Here is a 22,945-nt window from a genome sequence, read left to right as displayed (position 1 = left end):
GAAGAATATAGGAAAATTAGTATTTCTCTTATGGACCAGGATCGTCCTGTTTTTCCTTCTGAGGTTGAAAAGCTGGACAAGGTGATGATAGATCTCATCTCTTGATGCAGGTAAATCTCCATAGGGGCAATGTTGATTCCCTCACATTTTTGCTCAAAAACAGCCATAAAAAATAGCCCAAAGTATCTGCCTGACCCATCTAATTTACCCACGGAATTTGGTTATTCCGAACTTAAGAATGATGAGGGTTTGTAATTTGATTCGGTTGCAAAGATCGTCCTTCTTTTGGAATTTTGATATGAGCACTCTGCAGGTATGATGCTTGAATGAGCAATTTTACCACTGAACCTTTTCAGTCTTCCATGATGGTTTTGGTCTGCCGCAAAATCCTGTATCCTCGTGAGTTAGAGCTATGCATTGCTGGTAGCTGACAATTCAACTGGAGCTAGTCTGCTACCCCATGATATGATGGGGATTTTTCCAGAGATTGGGGTTCCAATCTGATCCTTTTTCCTTTTAGTAGGTAATGTTCATCTTTGGCAAGGTTGTTCGCCCTTTAAATGAGATCCTTTTTGCCAAGGTCCTTCTTCCCTTAAGGATTTTTTGTGACAAGAAGCCAAAATTTTGTTGTCCTCCAAGTTCCTGCAGACTCATGTCGTTGTAATGACGAACCAGGTTGTGTTCTTTGGGGAAACGGTATGGTGGTTACAGGAAGTTAACAAGTAAATATGGATCTGCCTGTAGAATCTTCTTGGGAAAGCTTTTGACATAAGCTCTCTTCAGAATTCATACACTAGGTAAGCCCGAATTGCCAATACCATACTTGACAGTGGTGGATCCCTTCTGTCATACAGTAGTGTAAATGTGAAAATTATGGTGCTGGCCTCTTTTATAAGACTCAGTTGTACAGCCTGTACCGACATCCATAGCACCAGGGACAAGTTCTAATAATAGCTTGCATAGACATGACACGCTTTGGTCTCTGCATGCTTCATCTATTCAAAATTACTTGAGGGAGTATACAGTTTACATCTATCATTTGCTCTGCTGACACTGCCACTTAGTTTGTGTGGATTGTCACTGTTCAGGCATTGATCATCTCTTTGCTGGATGTTCTTCTATGAAACTTCTGTTTTGACTTCTTTTCACCAGATTTTGTTTTGCCAGCTTTTCTTTTTGTCCTTTTGGGTGACCACTCCACATGCCCTTAGTTGGTAATAAAGAATGAAGGACTTGAAGAGCTTAGAGAACTCTGTTCTGATACGTTCAGGATCTGTTTATCATGGGAAATGGAGAGGGACGGGTGTTGCTCTCAAGTGAATAAATAAAACTTGCTTCACAGATTGATCTTCAAAGCAGGATAAATTAGTGAGTCCCCTTTTTAAAATTATATGTAGACTCCATTGTGGTTTTATTATGGGTACTATATGCGTGCAACCAGAACGTCACTCTGTACTTTTGAGGTTACTGGTAATAGCATTCTCCGTTTCGTATCATTGGGTCCAATTTTTGTGTATCTCTAATGCTCTATCCAGGCTAATTCTTGTTTTTCAGATATCCAAACTTCACCATGTGAATGTATGGCATTTTATGTGTTGTGCAAGATGGACCTGGAGGAACCTCAGTCACTATTGCGAATTTATGATTGATGGTTCCATGAGGCATGTTTTACTCCACAAGGATAAGTATTATCTCCAGCACATCTTCTTCAAATTTGATGATGCATTGAATCAAAAATTTTCTTTTAGTTGTTACAATCGGCATGATTGGATATTAGAACTTAGATGGGTAGAAATATATCGTTAGCCATAGCAACAAAGAAATTTAAATGTCTTGGAACGGTAAGCATGTCATCTTGCTTGTTCACTTCATTCAATGGTCATTCCTTCTTTTCTGTTCTGCTTATCTCCAGCTTCTAACCTGCATAATCTGAAGGCATCTAGACCATCGAAAGGAGCTTGTAATTGGAATGGGTGCTGCACTGTTGCAAATAAAGAATGTCCTGCATTTTGATCTGGAATGCGACAATGTGCTGGTGAATGTGAAAGATCTTCTGGAGAAAAAGAAATATGGATGACTTTCTCCCTCGAGTGCCCATCAGGTTCTCATGCATAACATAAGGAATCGGAAATACAACCCCACCGACCGAGAATGGATGAGACCAGCAGTACTAGTCCTTGAATGTCCATTGGCATTGCAACGATTGAATTTTAAATTATGCCCTGCAGCCGTCAGGTATGCTGCACATTCCTGAGCTAGAGAGAGACTAATGACATGCGCTACTTGCATGTGCGAAGTATGGTGGTCGTCTATGGGAAGAAATTGGTAGTTTCATGTGTAAGGCACCAGATGAAATGAGAAGTTACAAGAGATATGCTAATTATATTCGTGGTCTTTTTATTACTTAATATATGAGTAATTTGGAAATAGATACATTCCCTTTCATTTGTTAGTGGGGGCTATACTGGAGCAAATGCAAAAGTTAGAGGAAGGTTTTTACTTTATTTGGAAAAGAAACACATGGCCACCTTCAGAAACTAGTTGCAGAAATGGAAGTGGGATTTGAGGCCATGACGAGACGCGTGTGCTTTGTCCCTCTTTGCCAAAGAAACAAGAGAGCGCGTGATTCCTTTGTTTCGACCTAAAAGGAGCATGCAATGATCCCTAAAAAGTAAAAAAGAATGATTATAAGGTTTTGATGAAATTAGATTCCAAATAGTGGGGTAGCAAGGCCCTTGTCATCATTGGAGTTCCAATTTTCCGTAGTCTTTTTCCAACAAATTATTAGATGGTCCTCGAGTATCAAGTGACGTAGTTCCAGTAAATCAATAAGATATGTTTCTTTTTTTTTTCTTTTTTTTTACCGAGGAACCGCTGGAGCCCCTTTTCACTTACGCTAATCGGGATCACACCGTCCACCGATGCTCGGTGGCATCGGATGTCGTCGCAAGCCGTCTAACGTCACAAGCCACTATTTAGGCTTAATAACCCATCGTTAGGGCCCAGTTAAATCGTGTTGACAATGAGGAGATTCGAACTTTCGACTGCAATGTTGTAGGAGAGAGCGAATACCACCTGCGCTGCCACGGGTGGGTATCAATAAGATATGTTTTTTTTTTTTGGTAAAAGGTAAGAAGTATTATATCTAGAGAACCAATGAGCTATACAAAAAGCACAGCAACACAGCCGACTCCAAGAGAACATACACTCAGCTAGACACATGCGTCAAGATGAGTGGATGGGAGACGGGACGAGCTGCACAAAGGAAGAAAACAAGCAGCAGAGAAAAGCGCCAAGAGAACAAGGCGGCAAGAACAAAATAGAGAAGAAAGGCCAAACATTACGGCCAAAGGGAGAGAAAGAAGCCATCCCAAAAGAGGAAACCGACACACCGAAGAAAGCAGAGGTCGACACCAAGGCTGCGGAGAAGGAAGGCCAAAGCAGCACACAAGCGGGAGAAAGGGGCTCCTGAGAAGAACAGTTACACGCGTCCTTGAGAAGAGTACCGGGGCACGACGCCAAAAGAAGCACAAAGCTCGCTTCGAGTCAAAAATAAAAGGATGGATTCCCAAGCCATTTGAGCCTACGGTTGCAGGGGATATCCGGAACACCCGAATAAGTGGATGCTTTATCTTTGACGGCATTTCGTAAATGCTCCTTCAAGGCCGGAAGGAAGAGGTTTTGGTTACGAAAAATGATATTATTTCGTTCCTTCCAGATGAGGTAGCATAAGGCACCAAAGGAGAAGCGAGCAATGGCTTGATGAAAACTCGCATCCAAGAGATGGTTTACTACCCAAAGAAGGTTGTCTTCCCAGGATCCATTCCTCCAAATCAAGTTACAATTAGACGCCCGAATGAGGCTAGCCGTCCCGTGATCGAACATCCGAAATATAAGTGATCGGTTGAATCCGGCCTAGATGAACAAAAGGCACAAGAGACATTCTGGATCCTCTCATATGACAGAAGCCGAACCTGGGTTGGTAATCTATTCCGAGTAATCAGCCATAGGTGCGTTTGGTAGCGCGGGGGGCATGAGGGGCTCCAGATAAATCGAGACCAGCTGACGAGGGAGCCTCTTGGACGAAGCATAGTCCATGCAGACGCAGTAGAGAATTGGCCAGAGGAGTGGCCAAGCCACACCAAACGATCATTGTGGTTGTTGAGGCAGGGAATCGGATCATTCCAGTTCTCAATAACCATTGAAACCGCTGAGGGGGTATATAGAGCTGCAATACCAGTAGCCACTGAAGCATTCCGCGGGATACGAGAACGATATATGTCACGATCCGAGAAAAGCTTATTTAGTGGACCACGAGGATGCCATGGATCAAACCAGAAAGAAGCCGTTAGGCCATTACCAATGTTCCAATTAAAGTGGTGTTGAACCAAGTCACGCATGCCATGAAGTTTCTTCCGGGACCAGAACGGATGGTCGATGCAGGCGCATTCGAAGCTTTTATGCTTTAAAAACGGAATGAATCCACTTGGTCCAAAGCGATTCTTTATCAGAGAATAGGAGCCAAATATGTTTAATCATCGCAGCAATATTACTCACGAGAACCGAGCGGATACCCAATCCCCCTTCAGCTTTGGGAAGACAGACTTCTTCCCAAGATACTTTAGCCCCACCAGATCCAAGGCTAGGACCACGCCAAAGGAATTGCCGAAATATCTGCTCAATCCGATTAATAACCGAGGAAGGGAGAATGAAGACGGATGACCAATATACCCGAATGGAGTGCAGCACATGATTTGATAAGGTCGGAGTCGGCCAGCGGTTGACAGAATCGATTAGTCCAAGACTAAACTCTCTTCATGATAGAATCAACCAGAGAGACACAGTCTTCCTTGCCTAGTCTTGATGAAATTATAGGGACACCAAGATATCGAAAAGGAAGAGATCCAAGACGAAAGCCTGATGCATCGGTGAGCGAGTTCTTGAGAGAATAAGATCCACCAGAGATGTAAATTTCACTCTTATTTAGATTGGGAACGAGCCCATACCATGATGCAAAAGAGTTTACTCCATCCAGCAAGAGCCTAAGAGATGCCATGTTAGCTTCGGAGAATAGCAAGACATCATCCGCGAAGAAAAGGTGGGATAGTTTAGAAGATTTACAACGCCAGAAGAAGTTGAAATCAGGCTTGCGGGTACACCCATTGATGATACCAGTAAATACTTCCATTACAAGCGTGAAAATGTACGGGGATATAGGGTCTCCTTGACGGATACCCCTCTTGCTATCAAAGTAACCATGCAATTCACCATTTAGAGATATAGAAAACCTAGGAGTTCGGATGCACGTCATAATACGGTCAATAAATATGGATGGAAATCGAAATGCATGGAGAGTCTTTTCAATAAACTTCCAATCTACCGAGTCATAAGCTTTAGAGAAATCCACCTTGATAATATTCTTAGGGAGATAGGGACTATGGTGGAAGTCCGAAAACAGCTCTTGGGCAAGCATGATGTTGTCACTTATCCTTCTCCCTTTCACAAAGGCATTTTGCGTTGGGCTTATAATGGAAGGGAGGACAAGAGCTAACATGTTGGCCAATAGTTTCGTGATGCATTTGTAGACAATGTTGCAGCAAGCTATAGGGCGGAAATCATTAACTGACGATGCATTCGGGATCTTGGGGATTAAAGTGAGGATTGTTGAGTTGATCTCACGAAGGAGCTGTCCCGAGGAGAAGAAGTCTCGAACTGCTAGCAACACCGATGGGCCGACAATGTCCCAAGACCGCTTGAAAAAATCAACATTAAAGCCATCCGGTCCCGGCGCCTTTCCACTAGCCAAAGAGAATAAGGTAGCTCGGATTTCATCATCAGTGAAGGGCTGTGAAATGGCGAAGATCTGATTTTCATCAAGGGTACATGCCAATTTTGCTCGAATCTCTTCCACAGAGGGGTTGGAAGAAAGGACAGCAGCTGATAGAAGATTTCGAAAATGGCGAACAAAAATTTGCTGAATCTCGGCGGGATCCGTGATCAAGTTATCACCTTCGAAATGGAGACGATTCTATTCCGAAGGGCTGCGATTCACTGAGTGATGAAAGAACTTTGTATTCAAGTCATCTTCACGGAGCCATCTCACCCGAGATTTTTGCCTAAAGAAAGATTCCTCTTTAAGGCGGAGATTAGAGAAGGTGTAGAGGCGTTCCTTTTCATTATCAGCCAAGGCTTGGTTATGAGGATCAAGCTGAATGGCGTCCTGGGCTTCCAGAAGTAATCGTCTAGCATTAGCAGTCCTAACTGAGATATCAGAATAAGATTCATTGTTTAAAAGCTTAAGTCTTCGCTTAAGGGCCTGAAGCTTGCAGCATAGGGTATACATAGGCGAACCAGAGATATGGGAGTCCCAAACCTGCTGAACCAGCTCAAAGAAAGATGGGTTCGTCATCCAAAAATTGAAGAATTTAAAGGGCCTATGGGAGTTCGGAACCGGGAGGATCCTGACAATCATAGGAGAGTGATCAGACACTCCAGGGGCCAAAAAATTTGCTTCAGAGTAGGAGAACGTAGAGTTCCAGGCTGCATTGGTAAGCACTCTACCTATCTTTCTCTGTCTTTGCATAGGACCAGAAGAGGCTGACCAAGTAAACCTATTTCCCACAAAACGGAGGTCATCCAGCCCCGCTTGGATAAGGCACTCACCAAAATCCTCAAACGCTGGAATCCAATAGTTGGACCTATCGCTCTATCCGACGCATAACGGATGGCATTGAAATCACCAAAGCAACAATCCAAGGGATATCCGGATACGAGCACTAGTTGAAATCAAATCATCCCGAGAGAGGTCTCCTCAAGACGAAGGAGTGCTCCGCATAGACAACAGATAAATTAAAGGAAATACCCGAAATAAGACACTTCAAACGGCCATGAATGGCCTGAGCAGTGCAAGCAGAGGTGTAAAAAGACACAGCCAAAGGATTCCATCCTATCCAAATACGGCCCCTGATCGAGTTAGAGTAGTTCATAGACCAACACCAACCAGATATAAGAGAAGCAGAAACAGGGGAGTGAGCAGTAGGGGAGATTTTAGTCTCCAGGATCCCAATGCAACTCAGCCGGTTTGTTCTAACAAAATTCCTAATCTCAGCTTGCTTGAGGGCACCTCCAAGGCCCCTAATATTCCAAACACCAAAAAACATGATTCGATATAGAAAATTACCTTTTCTTGCCCCCGTTTCCTCGCCGAGGGAGGAATAGGCTTCGGGCCGGGAGGAAAAGTCGGCTCGCAAATTCCGAGCGGAGAATTCCTTTTTATGGGTATGGGGATCCCTGGGTCGCTTCCCGAGAAGGAGCATTATCACGTTCCTCGGAGTGGATGACGGCACCTTACATGGTGATACAGATTCAGATTCACCGGAGCGAGATGTCTTCATATTCTTCTTCATCCGTTGAGCCCGATTTGTTAGAAGCATGAGAGCCCCGTATTTGTAGTAAGGTAGAAGGTGCGGGGTCGGAGAAGTGCGCAGACCGGATCTATCGGCGAAGCTTCTTCCTGACTTCTAGTTATCGGTTGAGTATCAGAGGCCAAAAGCTTCTGCGGCATAGGTAATCCTTGCTGGTCCCCACCAGGTTGGGGGGGGATGGGAGCAATCCGATTCGAAATCAGAACCTGCGCATCAGGAATGTTCTTATTCCGCCTACTTCTTACTTCACGCCATTCATTTTGTGGAGGGCCATGAGACCTTGGGAGAGCAGGACCAACTTTGGAGGGGCCAGCTTCAGTAGGCATAGGACATTTATGGCCAAAAGTAGAGCAGGATGGGCAAAGGGCCGGAATCCATTCATATTGAACTGTAACTGTTCTAAGTTCCCCTTTCATCATGAATTCCACCACTTCAGGAAGGGAGTTAGAAGCATCAATCTCCACACAGACGCGAGCAAAGGCCACCATTGCCATTTGCTCCGTTCGGTTATCAACAAAAAGCGGTTTACCAATACCACTCGCTAGAAAACTAATCCCGGCAGCTGACCATAATGCCACAGGCACATTCCTAAGACGGATCCAGATATGAACAATGTTATGAGCTATTTTCTTGAGCTCCAACATGGGGTGCCATTGCTGTAGGATCAAGGGGATTTTGGCTACCGTAATCGGGCCTCCATCCAAAACTCTTTTTCTGAATTCACCATCTGGAATGTGAAAAAAATAGAAGCCAAGGTCTGCAACAATTACCTCGATTAGATGGTGGCCCCAAGCATGTTTGAGGGCGTCCTCCGTGAGCTGGAAGGGTAGTCGTTTACCAATATAGTAGCCAACAAGACACTCCTACCATTTACGGTGAGACGCCTCTAACAATTCGTCCGGCATCTGGAGAATTTTTGAATTCTCAATGGTAGCCGGAGAAACGAAAGATAAACCATAACCTTTGGTTGCAGATCGGGTTACTGACCGCCAGAGCAAACTTGGGTCTGGGGTTTACTACCCGAACGGATCGAGGACGAATTCCCAGTCGCCTTCTTGGAGCTAATCTGAACCGGATTAGGCTCCTGATCTCGTGGAGCAGGCAATGGACGAGCAGCCGAGTCTCGGCTGAAAGAGATTCTCTTTCCCTTGCGAGTTGAGACCCCAGAGGAGACATTTTCACATCCCACAGCATTAAGCCGAGCAGAAACACCCACCATCAGTCGAGCCTTTCGAGCTTTGCTTCGTCCCCTGCTACGCGAGCGACCAGACTGGGCTCGGGCACCTCTTACAGCAGAGGAATACCTCATAAAAGCGGGTCGAACAAGCGCGGGGGGGGGGGTTAGGATGTTCAATCGCATCCATGGGGCCCTTTCCCCGAATACCATCGCTAGCCGCAGAGGCGGAAGCCATGCGACCGGGCGATTCCGAAGAAGAAACCCTAAAAATCGAGTGAGAGTCCCGGCCGAGTAAGACATACAGTGGGGATTCGCTCGGTGAGAAGAAGAATCGGCTAAGGAGGGAGCTCGTCTCCAAAAAATGGGCACAATCGGATGGCGGAGTCGATCGGAACGAGCAAGCGCGCAGGCGGGTGAACAGTAGCCGCGCGAAACCGACGAGAGCATCTGCGTGAACAGTGTTTCGAAAGGTTCTCTATTCTTTTCAATAAGATATGTTGCTCAACTAAATAACGAAGAATGGTGAACTAAATAAAAACCTTCTTTACCAAAAAAAAAAAAATGCTTTACCAAAAAAATAAAAACCTTTCACTTTGTTGATTTTTGGTTGATACAAATGTACCATCACGTGAAACTGCAAGGTTCTTAAAAAAAAATACAAGTCCCCTGTTCCTCAACTTTTCCCACTTTGCTGTTTGTGATTAAAAAATTCTAAACCTTCCTTTTGACATGGCATAATGGCAGTGGACGTTAGAGAAATCAAAGAAAATGATGGATAGCGAAATGATAACTCTTCAACTCAAAACACTCTTCAAATCACGATGACATAAAGTTGAGATTTCATGAGCAGTGAACAGCCAGCCTAGAAAGACCAAAATGGCATAACCACTTTCGAGCGATGGAGAGTTGGAAACTACAAATTAGTGCAGCAGAAAACAGCAGATCTATACAGGAAAAACATATATTGTATCCCAACCACAAAAAATAAAAAACATATAATATATCAGCCCCAAGCATGTCCACAGGAGGAGGATTTGGATGGGAAGAAATCTACTGTTGGAGTATTGCTTAGGCAAAAAAGCTCATATACTTCATTTTATACAAGATTAAGTGGCTTATCTAATAATTAAAGTTGGACCAACAAAATTTTAGTGCAAAAAAAAAGGGACCCCTCATTATTTATAAACTTGCGAAAGTTTAGTGTGATGCCCGGTTTTAAAATATCTCTAATATTACATATGTCATCGAACAATCGATAAACATAAGTAACATTGAACTTGTAGGGTTTCTAAGGCAAAATATGTACTTTTGTATTAGATTATGCATTTGTCGACCAAAAAAAAAAATAGTTTATGCATGAAAAACTAAATAAGGAACTCCAATGGGCCAACGTACTTTTATTAACTATCACCTAATGAGGTGCAAAATTTGACCTTGAGGTTCATTAATGTCATCGTTAGCAGGTAATTTCATCCATCGGCTGGGGATTGGAGTTTATGGCACCGTGACTCCTCGACAAAATATTCATTTGAACTCTACTTGCAATTTTACACGGTGATGCTAATTTTTCATGGCAAAACTAATCTCGATATCTTCGACAGCACTTCTTTCGGAGTCACTGGAGATCACAAGGTTTTGAGGGATCTCATACGGCTTCCTGATATCCCCGCTCCTCATTGCTCAAGGATTCAGCGAAGTTAAGATGAATGACGTCACGTGTTTGCCCTCTCCCCAAAATCCAAGGAGAGACAAGAACAAGGGCCACACGAAGAGGAAAAGATCATGTTAAAGCTGGCAATGAAAAAGGGGAGTTGTCAATTGATTGACATGTGCAACCAAGTTTGCCTTTGCTCATCATCAGATATAAGTGGACCCATACCACACCAATGGCTAACTAGTGGATTTTTTTCCCCTCTATTACTCGTCCTATCGTCCTATCATGTTGATTAGGACATTCCTTTTATTTTTCATGACCAACCTAACCCATTGGAGTATATTATCCTGTTTCCATTCCAAATTTTTGCAACAGAACCAGTCTCCATCTTCGGTAGATAGCTCCACCTTGTGTTGCCAAGGACGTTTCTCTGTTTCGCATGTAGCTGGAAATCATTCCATTGGAGAGAGGTGGGGTGGGGGGTGGATAATTCAATGGAAGAGAGCTCACAAGTCTCGAGTGGTCATTTCGCTGATTGACCCCACTGTGTGGATGTTGTTATCATCCCTTGTATGTAAAGTCAAGCTTTCTCGGCTCGGTGTTTGGATTAGCTAGCATTATTGATCTATGATGTAGGAGTGTGCAATATCTTCTCACTTGGCGGCATGCTTTCTATGGATCGGGTTTCTCTAACGTACTGCAGTTGTCCGGAAAACCCGTGAAGTGTTTGCGGTTGAAGCATGATGTATATCGACCGTGTGCGATGACTGTCATGTCGAGTATAGATTGTGCTGTGTAACGTGAGGAGTATGAAACCCTAATGAAGGAGAAGAAGCAAGTTCCTGAACTACATGGGGTGGATAGGGAAATGGGTCTCGGTTCGATCTGTCGTTGGGATTTTGGAACCCATCATCTAAGACCTGTGTGAACTATGTGGAATCTACTGCCATATGGTTTGCTGATAATTCTACCAATCACTTGATTATCTACTGGAATTGGCTCAACCTCATCTTACCCAATTCCCATTTTTCATAGCTGCGGCGACAAATAAGCATGAAAACTAATCATGGCCTACGACATACGTAGGGGTCTAACTGGGGATTAGCTGACCTCAGCTTGAAAAAGAGGGCATGCAAATTTTAGAGAAGGACCCAATTATCACCTTTAATAGAAACTAAACTTATGAATTGAAAGGAGGAAAAAATGTTAAAAAAGAAGAAGAAGAGAATCAAACAACAGGCAAGAGTGTCACTTAATTAGAGGGAAGTCTGATGCAGATGTCTTCTGGATCTGGAATTATTATTGGGCGAGAGGGTTTAAGAGGGACCGGCTTATCCTGGCCTACAACATCTGCTCTCTCCAATCGATTTCTTCAATAATGAAGAGTAAAAGACCACTGAATGCAACAGTTTTTCTTTCTGAAAGCGAGGGCATTGGGAGATTTCTAACAAGGAAGTAAAACGGAGCTAGTCTGAACAATTCAAAAAGTCTATGACGATGCACGTCGACATCTACACTTGAAATGACAGAATAGGTAGGGATGAGAAATTCAAACCTGAACACGGCAATATCAAATTCGGGGCAGTTGATCGACATGATGAATGACGCATTATTGACAATGATTTTACTATATGGAAAATGAAAAATATCTGCAACTATGTCGAGAATAGGCACCGAGTTAATTAATTCATATAGGAGTTGCGTCATGATGCAAGTTACATGTGTTTGTACATATTCCTCAGGCCAAAATTCATTAAAACAGAAAAATATTCGCATCAATGTATGTCACTCGAACTTTGACCATCGAGAATTCATGATCAATGAGCTCATCCGGATTTAAATATCAAATCCATAATTACTGTTGAAATATTGTCTTATATGACTTAACAATAGATTCTGTACACTCTTTATATCCATATAGTCTCCCTCAACTTAATAGTCCAAACCTTTAAGTTGCACTTCCTTACATGGTATCAAAGTTAATGCTATCCCCTTCGCATGTGTGCGTCCACCCCTATCTGTCAAATTCCATGTGCCACTCTTAATTTGATTTGTGTGTGAGAGGCATGTTGAAATGTTACTCCACATTGCTTGACAAAATGTTCTATATGCTCTTTATATATATGTTGTCTACTCCACTTAATAGCGTAAGCTTTGGATTGGAATTTCTAATACTGTAAGTCATGTGTGCAATCATGATTTGATATGACAATTAGATTCTTTTCGTTTGGGCCCATATTCTAATCGTGGTGTCAACATCCATCCGAAAACTCTCATCTATCTATTTAATTATCATTTATGTAATGAAATTAATCTAGACTATGATTATATCATGCATAGACTAATTAATGCCTTCGATTCAACCAAGACTAATATTCACCCTTGACTTTAATTGCACGAAAGTTATTCAAAGTTGGTGAACTCATCAACTTAGGTTGCATTTAGTCATCTGGCTTTAAAGATATGATAGATTATGAGATCCAGAAATCTTGCTATATCCTATCGTTTGGTGAATTGTAGTGATAAAGTGGAATCATATTCATTGTTTTGTAAGAACTACAAATAAGTGTAAACGAATATGGTAACATATGAAATCCATAGATCTTGCTCTATCCTACCCACAATTTGGAGAATGATGATGATAAGTCAAATGTTTTCATATGTTGTCATGTTCATTCTTTGGTAGAATTGCATATCAGTGTAAAGAACCTGAAATGCACAAACGACAATGGCAACAATTTCTCACAATTTACCTTTAGAGAAATCACAAATGCACAAACGGAGATAGCCACTAGCAATCAATATGTGATATTGTGAAATCTGAATCTCAAACAACAAAGGAGCTTATTGTAATGTTCTAAAGTCGCGGGCTTGACCATGCCAATATATATAAATGGGTTATGGTGAGACTAACGAGATATATTAGATTGTGTGTGCCATATCTAGTATGAGATGGAAAGTATGATCATGTATGCGATTTCGAAAAACATAATGTTTCAACTTTTTCGTCACTTTCGTGAAACTTTAACTTGAATCTAGGAGTTATGAAGGAGAAGGAACTTCGCCTCTCTTCGACCCTCTCACTGTTGCTGCGGAGTTTCAAGGTAAACTAAAGAGTGACAAAGGAGTTGTGAAGCTTAACACGAACCACAACTACATAGGAGAAGGAGAAGGAGATGATAGGGGATTTTTAGTGATCTCCTCGCCTCTCATTCTTTGGAAAATTATAAAGATTACTTTCAAGTTTAAATTTGTTCATTTAAAATTTAGGTTTTTCTACTTTATATTTATTTACTTATTTTTATTTTATTTTATTCCCCTCTCTTATTTATTTATTTTATTCCCTTCCATCATTCTTAATTAAAATTTCATTAAACAACAATCTATGCTAATTTACTTCAAATACTAATACACCTAAAATATGGAATACAAATATATACTATATATAGTATATATAATAGAAAAAAAGAACTTCATATATAAAAAAGAACTTCATATATATATATAAACAAAAATTGTTGTTAACTTTGTCTTGTTATTTTGAATTTTCTTTTTCTTTTTTTTTTTATATTGGAACTTACATATTATTTATATTTAATTATTCATTTAATTTTATTATCCTAAGAAATTTGCTATTCGAGAAAAATAGGTTTTATATCATGAATATAAAAAATTCTTATTCACCTTTATTCCACCCTTCACAGGATATTTCTATTTGGGTCATATCCCTCTTAATCTAGTCTTACCCTATCTTGGACATGATCCAAACACGGGATAAAATAAAATTTAACTTGTCTCGATTTTTGTACTGATCATCAAATGTAGCCTAAGTTTTGATGTGCTCATCAAGCAACAAACTTCCAAAATGCATTTTCTAAATCAAGTGAGCTCAAACATCTAAAGCCTCATCTATATCATTAGGTTACACAACCGCCTAGCAATAGGATTAAGAGACATCATCAATCAAGAGAAGACATTGTCAGTCTTTAACTCCAAGGGAAAGAATCTCTTGGTCGAATAGAATAAAAGATCCCTGGCTAGCTATTTTTATGGTGAAGAAACGAAGATACCCATGTGCTTTCCTAAAAGACGACCCCATAATTTTAACTGGAAGAGCATGATTTTTACCTTTGAAGTTAGATCCCCACACGCTAATCCTTTCATAATGACTTCTGTTAAGGAACTGTGGATCGACAACCAATCATCTCGAAAGACCTAAAGTCGTTCCTTCGCGTTGATTATAAGTCATTAACGTTGTTGTCATCTGCGAAAGCTGTTTTGTAGCTTTACCACGAAAAGAAACGAGGGAACTGCTTTTGCAATCGCCATGACCCTTTGAGATGTTGAGATGTCTGCTTTCTCTCAGCTAAAGACAGTTGCGTGGCATAGAATATGTGACCCGACACATCATTTATTATGGGGATTCGAAATGTTTTTTACTTTAAGTTGCTCGATATCATGAGGTTATCAGACCCCACAATCGTTTCTCACGCAGGACATCAAACATGAGATTAGATCGGATGTGTAAATAAATTAGATTCATGCGGACTTGATAGTTGGTTTATTACTAATCTTATTGAGTCATTTAGTAAATGAATAGAGTGAGAATTTACGGTTCATTAGATCGAGATCCCGTTGTATTCAAGGAGTCCAGGGTTTTGCCAAGAATTCTAGATCGAAGAAGAGGTAGATCAAAATATGGTGCGGAAAAAACCTAAATCAAGATACAATAGAAGATGCTTTAAAGATCCTGCTTCATTAATGAGCACTCGGTCAACTAACAAGGAATTGTTAGTAGAAAGCTAAAAATAGCAAAATCTACGGAAAAGCGGAGGAGCAAACATGAAAAAGACACAAAAGAGGAAACTTATGAATGAGTAAGCTCAGTTTTTTTTTTGGGGATCAAATACTTCTTTTTCCCTCATGATGCTTACATACTTTTTTCTTTTTTTTCCCTTCTTAAGATAGCATGGGAACACGTTCAATGATCCTCTAGGAAGAACATGATGTGGGGATGATTTGAAGTGCGGTGTTGCTAATGTTCAACATCTCTTTAGTGTGAAATCGTTGGTATTCTTTGATAGTAGAAAAGAAAAACTTACACTTCCACTGGGAGGGGGGAGGTGAGGCTTGCGGGCATCGGTAAGTAAAAATAAAAAATGTAGTCCTGTTGGTGCCGTGCTGGAGGATTATTAGGGATGGTCCTCATCGATGAAAACACCCCTTGGCTACTAGGGATGAGCATGATTTGGGTTGGGTCGGTCCACCCCCTATCCTTAGAACCAACTCGCACAGTGCTGGTTTTTAATTTTTGGGACCGAAGACCGACCCTATTGAGTTTGAGACTGAGGACCAAATTGACTCAGTGGGTTCAATTCGGTTTTAGGATTAACCCAAGACCAACCGATTTTTTTTTATTTCATTTTTTGTACTCTATAAAATGGTGACCGAGGATTGGATTAACCTAATGGATTTGGTTTGATTCCAAGACCAACCTGAGATTGATCAATAATTATTTTATTTTATTTTTTGTATTCCATGAAAAGACAACCGAGAATCAGACCGACCTAATGGGTTCAGTGATGAGTGAGGTCAGCTAGGAGAGGTGAGTGGCAAGCGTCGAGTGGGGTGAGCGTTGAGCAGAGTGAGCATTGATCGTCGAGCGGGGAGCAACAAGCCAGACGTGCATCGAGTGACAAGCGGCACGAGTAACCCAAAGTGAGCAAGGCAAGTGTCGAGTGGTGAGTGGAGAAGTTGTTTCTTTCGATTTTGGCAAATTGAAGGCTAAGAGGACAAATAAGACAAAAGAGAACAAGCACTAGATGAAGATGCCATGATAAGTTGTTTATCCCTTTTTGGACGCCGTGATGACTCCTCACAAAAACATTTTCCTCATTTTTAAATTATGACAGTACTGGTTTAGGAATCCGAGGACCAAGGACTGACCCAGTTTCCTTGGAAACCAGACCATGATTAGCAGGGTTGGATCAGTCCAACATTGGTCCAGAGTTGACTCTAGACCGATGCTCACCCCTATTGGTTATCACGGCTGAGAACTGGCAGGTAGTCCAAGGCCTCTAGTTCCATCATAGGCAAGATTGTCTTTTTCACACGAAAAGGTGTATTGCCAAACTAGAGAGAGATGTACAAAGTTGCCTACAGAAACCTAGTTGAAATAGAGACATGGAAGTGGGATTTGAGACCATGATAGAACTGTCCTTTGTACCCTTTGTCAAAGTTAGGAATGAGAGAGTGCGTGGGGCAGTTCCGATCAAAAAGGGACAACCAATTATCCCATTCTAGAAATAAAATGCCAGGCTTTAAACCACAAGTTCTAGCCATATTATGAGCAAACATCATTGGTTAGCTTGTGTTTTGGGTTCTTACCATCTCATGTGGAGAGACTTTCGGGTTTCTAACACATCGATCGGGTTACGGTGGGATACTCGTGCACTTATAAAAGGATTGAATAATTGTGAATCAAGTTGAACATTTTGTAATAAGTGTCAAGCCTTCATGATAATTAAAAGAGAAAATCGTGTTGGTCCCATTTTCCATCTTTTTACTAACAAAAAATATATAAAAAGAAGAAGATTCACTAAAATTGGTTGTAATTTTGATTTATTTTTTTTTATCATTAGAGCGTCAATTTTCAATTTTTTTTTTTTTTTTTTGGTAAAGTCAGTTTTCAAATTTCATTTTCGCAAAAGTTATTGAACAATCCTAAAATATCACAAAACTTCACATTATTTTTATGAATCACGTCGATTTATTTCACAGCTAAATAATAAGGAATATCAAAACTAAATAATCTGATATAGCCTATTGACTTTCTTCATCCTTAGTAGAGATTCCAAACCTCCTTTTCGATATGCCCATCATTTCGCTCCATGGTGGTGGAGGTTAGGGAAACTGAACGAAAATGATTGACGTTGGGCTCTCTTCAACTCAAAAGACACTTAAGGAGGTGACATAAAGTTGAGATTACATGAGCAATCAATAGCTAGCCTAAACAGACTAAAATGGCATAATCCTTTTCAAGAATGGAAAGTAGGAAATACATAGGAGGCGCAACTCTATCGTCCCTAACATTTCCTTTGCGAAACAGAAGAGGTCTCTTAATTATCGGAGCAGTACATAGGTAGTGCAAAAGAAGGACTCACAAATACAACTTCCGCGTTATAAATAGTTTTCACGCCATCTCTATTTATATTTTTACGGTTATATGTATTGTGAAATCATTAGACATAAGCAAACATCGAATTCTTATGGTATTTATTAAGATGAGATATATGTTTTTGAATTAGATTACGCTTGAAGAACTACATAAAAGAAACTCCAATTGGACCAATTTCTAGTTTTATTATTCATCAATTGGTAAATACGAGGTTTGGAAAAAAAAACAATAAAGAAAAGAATATATAATAAGGTACTATATTGAAAGATATATGTCACACCCTTTTAGAAGGGGACATCAGAATTAGCCATTGAAGTTAAAAAAAAAAAAAAGGAAATAAAAATTTGTGAGACACGTATCAAATTTGCGAGCTTTAACTTAAGGCTAAACATGATGTGTAGATTGTTGTTGCGTATGTCGAGCAATAATTATCTGATTATAAGCAAGCCATACGTCAGCAGATGATAAAATCAGATCACTCTTCAATAATTTATTGAAGAAACAAAAGTTGTGTCAGTGGAGGGAAATTATGGGATCAAGATGAGGTGGGGTAAAGTTCAAGACACATCTCTCCCTCACACAGTCATAATATAATAGAGTGTATATTAGCTGGTTTTGAAGAGACGACCAAAAAAAAAAAGTTCTATAAGAATTTTTTTAATTTAAAAAAGAAGAGAGAGAGAGAGAGAGAGAATATTTTCTTCTTTGTATGCCATGGAGATGAGTAGCAAGTGGAGGAAGATGTTATATGCCAGGGGCAGATAGCTTATAGAATAGGATAAAAAACTGAATTTTCAATTGATCCCCACTACCATACAAGAGTAATTCCTAATAAATAAATTTAAAAAAAAAACTGTTTTTGTCGTGCAAGACATAAGGCACTATTGGTACATCTGTCAGCAGCTGAGAATGGACAGGTGGGCCGTGCAGATATCACAATATGGGAATAGAGAAGAATGGAAGAATCATCAGAAATTCAGGTGATTTGGGTATTATATATATACATATATATACATATATATATATTATACTTATGGCTAACTGAACAAAATTCTATCAATAAAAAGAAAAAGAAAATTATGTATCCAGCGCTTGTGGGTCTCTGTCATCCCAGCGATTATCGCCGATGGTTTTTCTCTTCTTCTGTATACCCAAAAAGAAAAAGGGGAAAAAGTATAGTGCATTGGCCCCAAAAGAGGAAAAATGGATGAGGCTCATTATATATATAAGTTGTCGCTCTGGGCGTCTCTCCATCTGCTTTCATCGAAGCTTTCTTCGGTTTACTTTGTGTAGAGAGGGGGTTTTGCGTTTCGTCACGATCAGTGGCTGCACGTGGGACACCCAGAAGGTGAAAAATTCTCCCTGAATTTCTTGCGAAATTTATATGAATATAGCATATCAATAGCGTGATTACATGAATTTTCATTGATATCAACCTGGGACAATGTTCTTTTCCCCCTCTCCACCCTCCTGTCCCTCCCGTGTAAGCCTCTCGCCTCTTGGTTCTTTCTTTCCTTCACTAAAAAAAAGAGATTTTTTTTTGGCCAATTTGTTCTGGATGAAATAACTTTGTGTTTATCTGTCTGCAAATTGGTGGCTTGCCCGTGATTCTTCTTGATCGTTTCGGCTGTGTATGACGTTTTATCGCCAATGTTTAAAGGAGGGTTCTGATTGAGTTTCTGTAGTCAGGTACTGGGTACATTTTGTGTCGGCCGTAGAACTGAAGCCTGTTTGTGATGTATAAAATGATGGTTTTGCTCTTGATCTCTTTACAAGTACCGATCACCAATTTATGCACGAAAGCATTTTTCTTGCTCTTTATTTTATCTAATTCCATGGTGGCTAATTGCTTTGAGTTTGGGCTAAAGAAATAGAAAACCCTTCTGCGGCAGATTTAAGGTGGACTTTTGGCTTTCGATAATTGCTGTTTGGATTATGATTATGCTTGTGATTTAGGGATCCAGACATTTATTGTGCTTGATTGATCATACAATGTGGCTATGCTTCATCTTTGTCGTCTTTTGTACATATATATGCATGTGAGGCATAAACATTGCTGGGTTTTTCTGGTGCTGTCTTTCATTTCCAGGCTACTTCAAGATCTATGAAACATGTAGTTGATTAGTTAATATCATTTTTTTCAATTTTTCTTATTGCCTGTTGCCACCTGTCAGTATTTGCTGTTTCAAGTTGCTTATAGCAAAGTTTTTTAATTGTTCTCCTCTAGAATTTTGCATCTTGTCTTTCTTTATCATTTAAGTACTGATTTTTGCTTAACTGGACTTGCAATAAGAATGGCTCTCTCTGGGGTGGTTCGTTAAGATAGAGGAGAATTGAACCACACGGTGAATTTCACATCTTGTCTTTCTGTATCATCAAAGTACTGATTTTTGCTCAATTGGACTTTCATTTAGAATGGCTCTCTCTGGGGTGGTTTGTAAAGATAGAGGAGAATTGAGGATCCATGAAAGTTTGGATGAGCTGAGCACTGACTTGGCGGACTACATTGCTGAATTATCTGAGGCATCGGTGAAAGAGCGAGGTGTTTTCTCCATCGCCTTATCTGGTGGTTCTCTCATTGGCTTAATGGGGTATCAATGCTTGCATTCCCTCTACTTGCTTTTGTCAGATGGACAGTTTCAGCTCTCTGTGTGACATTTTATTTCTCATTGCAGGAAACTCAGTGAAGCGCCTTATAATAGGACAGTGGATTGGGCAAAATGGTATATTTTCTGGGCTGATGAGCGTGTGGTAGCAAAGAACCACACTGATAGCAACTATAAGTTAGCGAAGGACGGCCTCTTGTCCAAGGTGTGCATCTTTTTTAGACTAATGATGTGTAGTCCATTAAAATCTATCAGCATTTGTTTTTGCAATGATGGGAATGCGTTCGTTTAATCTTCTTTTGGGAACTAACTGCTACACTTTCACAAGCCCTTCCCAACCTGGGAGATCACCTCTCTCCTTAGCATGTAGACAAGCCTCTTATTTTGCATCGCTTCTCCCACTGACGTCTGCATTTATTATTTTGACCGATTCCACAATGATATTCGGGACTCTTAATGTGGCTGGAAGGTCACTACACATTCTCTGTACATGCTCAGTTTTCTGTTCTTGTTGAATGCTTTATTGTCATCTGGTCACTAGATAGACTTCTTCATTAAGCTGTTCCTGGATGTATGGACCCGAAATTGACAACAACAGGGCTGTAAAGACTGTTGATATAATTGGACTAAGTTCCATCAAGTAATGCTTATGTATCAACCATTATCTCTTCATTTTCGAGTTTCAGGAATTTTTTTTCTCTTGTATAACTTCTAAATCTGGGCCTTTAACCTGGTGCGTCAGCCAATTTCATTGGAAGAATTGTTCACCAGCCTTTAGTTTATTTTGTGTTTCAGATAATAGGCCAACACATCCTAGCATGTATTGCACATCTTCCAGCATTTGTATCTGACTATGTTTTGTTTCTCCCTGTTCTCGGTTGAGTTTTAGGGTTGTCCTTTTAGTTGCTCTCGATAAATGCTTAATCCGCTTTTTAGGTAGATTTACAATTGTGTGCAAGTCTCCATCACTCTACCTAATTTACATTTTCTTCTGAACCATTCTGAAGGAAGCATTTTCTATGTCAGCAGATAATTATTGAATCACCATAAACTAAGACGACAGTGAACTTGTTTCCACCTACTGTGATCTATATAGCTTGTGATATGGAGTCATCTTCCAATATATACGAATTCAACTATTTATGGTTCCCCATTAGTGCTACTTCTAAGACGTGACAAATGTGTAGCATCTTTTGCTCCTCATTATGTTTTTTACCTCTATATATGTGGTTTTATTAGCATATTGCATGCAGGGAAGTTATATAGGGAGAACCATTGGACATTGCAAATTAAGTGTCCATATCAAAATTCATGCATCTGATAGAGATGATAAAATAGTATGCTATTTCATCAATAACTAGCTAACTGAGCTGGTAGTTTTCCATTCTTGTCTGCAGTTTTTAATCTTTCTTCTTCCAGTCTTCAATGTGTCCTAACAGATGCAAAACATAGTTTCAAAAAAGTTGACTTTTGAGGGAGAAGTTTTATTGCAATCAAGTAATCTGCGTCAACTTTTGCATAGTGCATCATTAGCCTTTAAATTTTGGTGCTTGTTGACTGTTCTGCTTTTCTGAGTTGAACAGATATAACGTGCTCCTAAAACAGAAATTTAACTAAAAATGGCTTTATAAAGTCATTATATTTTAGCTTCCCTTAGTTTTACTCTATCTTGCTTGAAACATCTTTTCATTTCTTTATGCTTCAATTCATCAACACTTGTGACGTAATGCAATAGCTTGGCTGTCTTTTGATGCTACTAAAATCTTCTATATTAGCTAGCTCCCTGTGTTGCAATGATTTAGTATTATAGAATTTTTTTGGCAAAGTTACTGTTTTATGGAAAAGTGCCAATCAAATCATTAATTGAAATTATTCTCTATGAGCTTCTAGTAGCCTGAAAATCACAGGGCAATAGTTTATTTTTTCTGTTCATGTCAACTTTTTCACATATAGATGGAGAATCTTTGTAGATGCAATGTTGATCATTAGGGTATAATTGGGAAGGACTGATAAGCACCAGATGAACACGTAGTTCAAACAGCAAGTCTCCTTGTGCTAGTTTAACTCATTCATCAAAGGTTCATACATTGCTTTCTTTTCATCTTATTTTTACTTTGGCAGGTTCCCATTATCCCAAGTCATGTGCACTCCATTAATGATGCGGTCTCTGCAGAGGAGGCTGCGAGTGAGTACGAGTTTGTGATCAGGCAGCTAGTGAAAGCTCGCATGGTCAGTGTCTCTGAGGTTAGCGACTGTCCCAAGTTTGACCTCATCCTCCTAGGGATGGGTCCTGATGGACATGTTGCCTCACTATTCCCTAACCATGCAGTGCTGAACGAGAAAAGCGAGTGGGTGACCTTCATAACTGATTCCCCAAAGCCTCCACCAGAGAGGATCACATTCACATTACCGGTCATCAACTCTGCTTCCAACGTGGCTGTGGTTGTGGCTGGTGAGGCCAAGTCAGAGGCCGTGCACTTGGCAATCGACAATGTGGAACCTGACTGCTCGAAACTACCCGCTAGAATGGTTCAGCCGACGACGGGGAAGTTGGTGTGGTTTTTGGACAAGGGGGCTGCGTCAAAGCTCGATGGCGATCAATTTTCCAAGTCTTGATGTTTATGTTTTGTGTGAAGTGGAGGGATGGAACATCTGTGGATTTTGTTTATGCTTCCGTCCTTTTCACATCCCTTCACATTTAGGAAGTGCAAATTCAAACTCTAGATCTGGTTTAGTTCTCCATTTTTTAATTGTCGTCCTCTTTTGTCGGATGGTGGAGAACTGTGGTTAATCCCTTCTGTAAGAAGATTTTGATGAGGTCGGAGGATCAATAAAAGGCCGTTATTGTACTAGCTCTCTTGATATCTAGACAATGAGAAAAGCTCCAACCGTGACGAACAGTTTGAT

At 40.4% G+C, this 22,945-nt stretch overlaps 1 protein-coding gene across 3 annotated transcripts; it reads left to right on the top strand.

The window, feature by feature from the left end:
• The first annotated feature begins 18,608 nt into the window (after positions 1-18,608).
• On the top strand, positions 18,609-22,890 carry LOC104433369 (probable 6-phosphogluconolactonase 1). 3 transcript variants are annotated; one of them, XM_039306047.1, is made up of 5 exons: positions 18,609-18,780; positions 19,726-19,777; positions 19,847-20,023; positions 20,108-20,243; positions 22,160-22,890. In XM_039306047.1, the coding sequence occupies exons 3-5, from the start codon at positions 19,848-19,850 to the stop codon at positions 22,652-22,654; spliced, it is 807 nt and encodes a 268-aa protein (XP_039161981.1). In that variant the 5' UTR covers positions 18,609-18,780; positions 19,726-19,777; position 19,847; the 3' UTR covers positions 22,655-22,890. The 3 variants fall into 3 exon arrangements, with proteins under 3 accessions (XP_039161981.1, XP_010044384.2, XP_010044388.2); XM_010046082.3 differs by lacking the exon at positions 19,726-19,777 and having other exon boundaries at positions 18,610-18,780; XM_010046086.3 differs by lacking the exons at positions 18,609-18,780; positions 19,726-19,777 and adding an exon at positions 18,788-18,915.
• Positions 22,891-22,945: the final 55 nt, after the last annotated feature.

This window comes from Eucalyptus grandis, chromosome 2 (genome assembly GCF_016545825.1).
Source record: "Eucalyptus grandis isolate ANBG69807.140 chromosome 2, ASM1654582v1, whole genome shotgun sequence".
NCBI classification, from domain to species: domain Eukaryota; kingdom Viridiplantae; phylum Streptophyta; class Magnoliopsida; order Myrtales; family Myrtaceae; genus Eucalyptus; species Eucalyptus grandis.
This window is presented reverse-complemented; position numbering and strand designations above follow the sequence as displayed.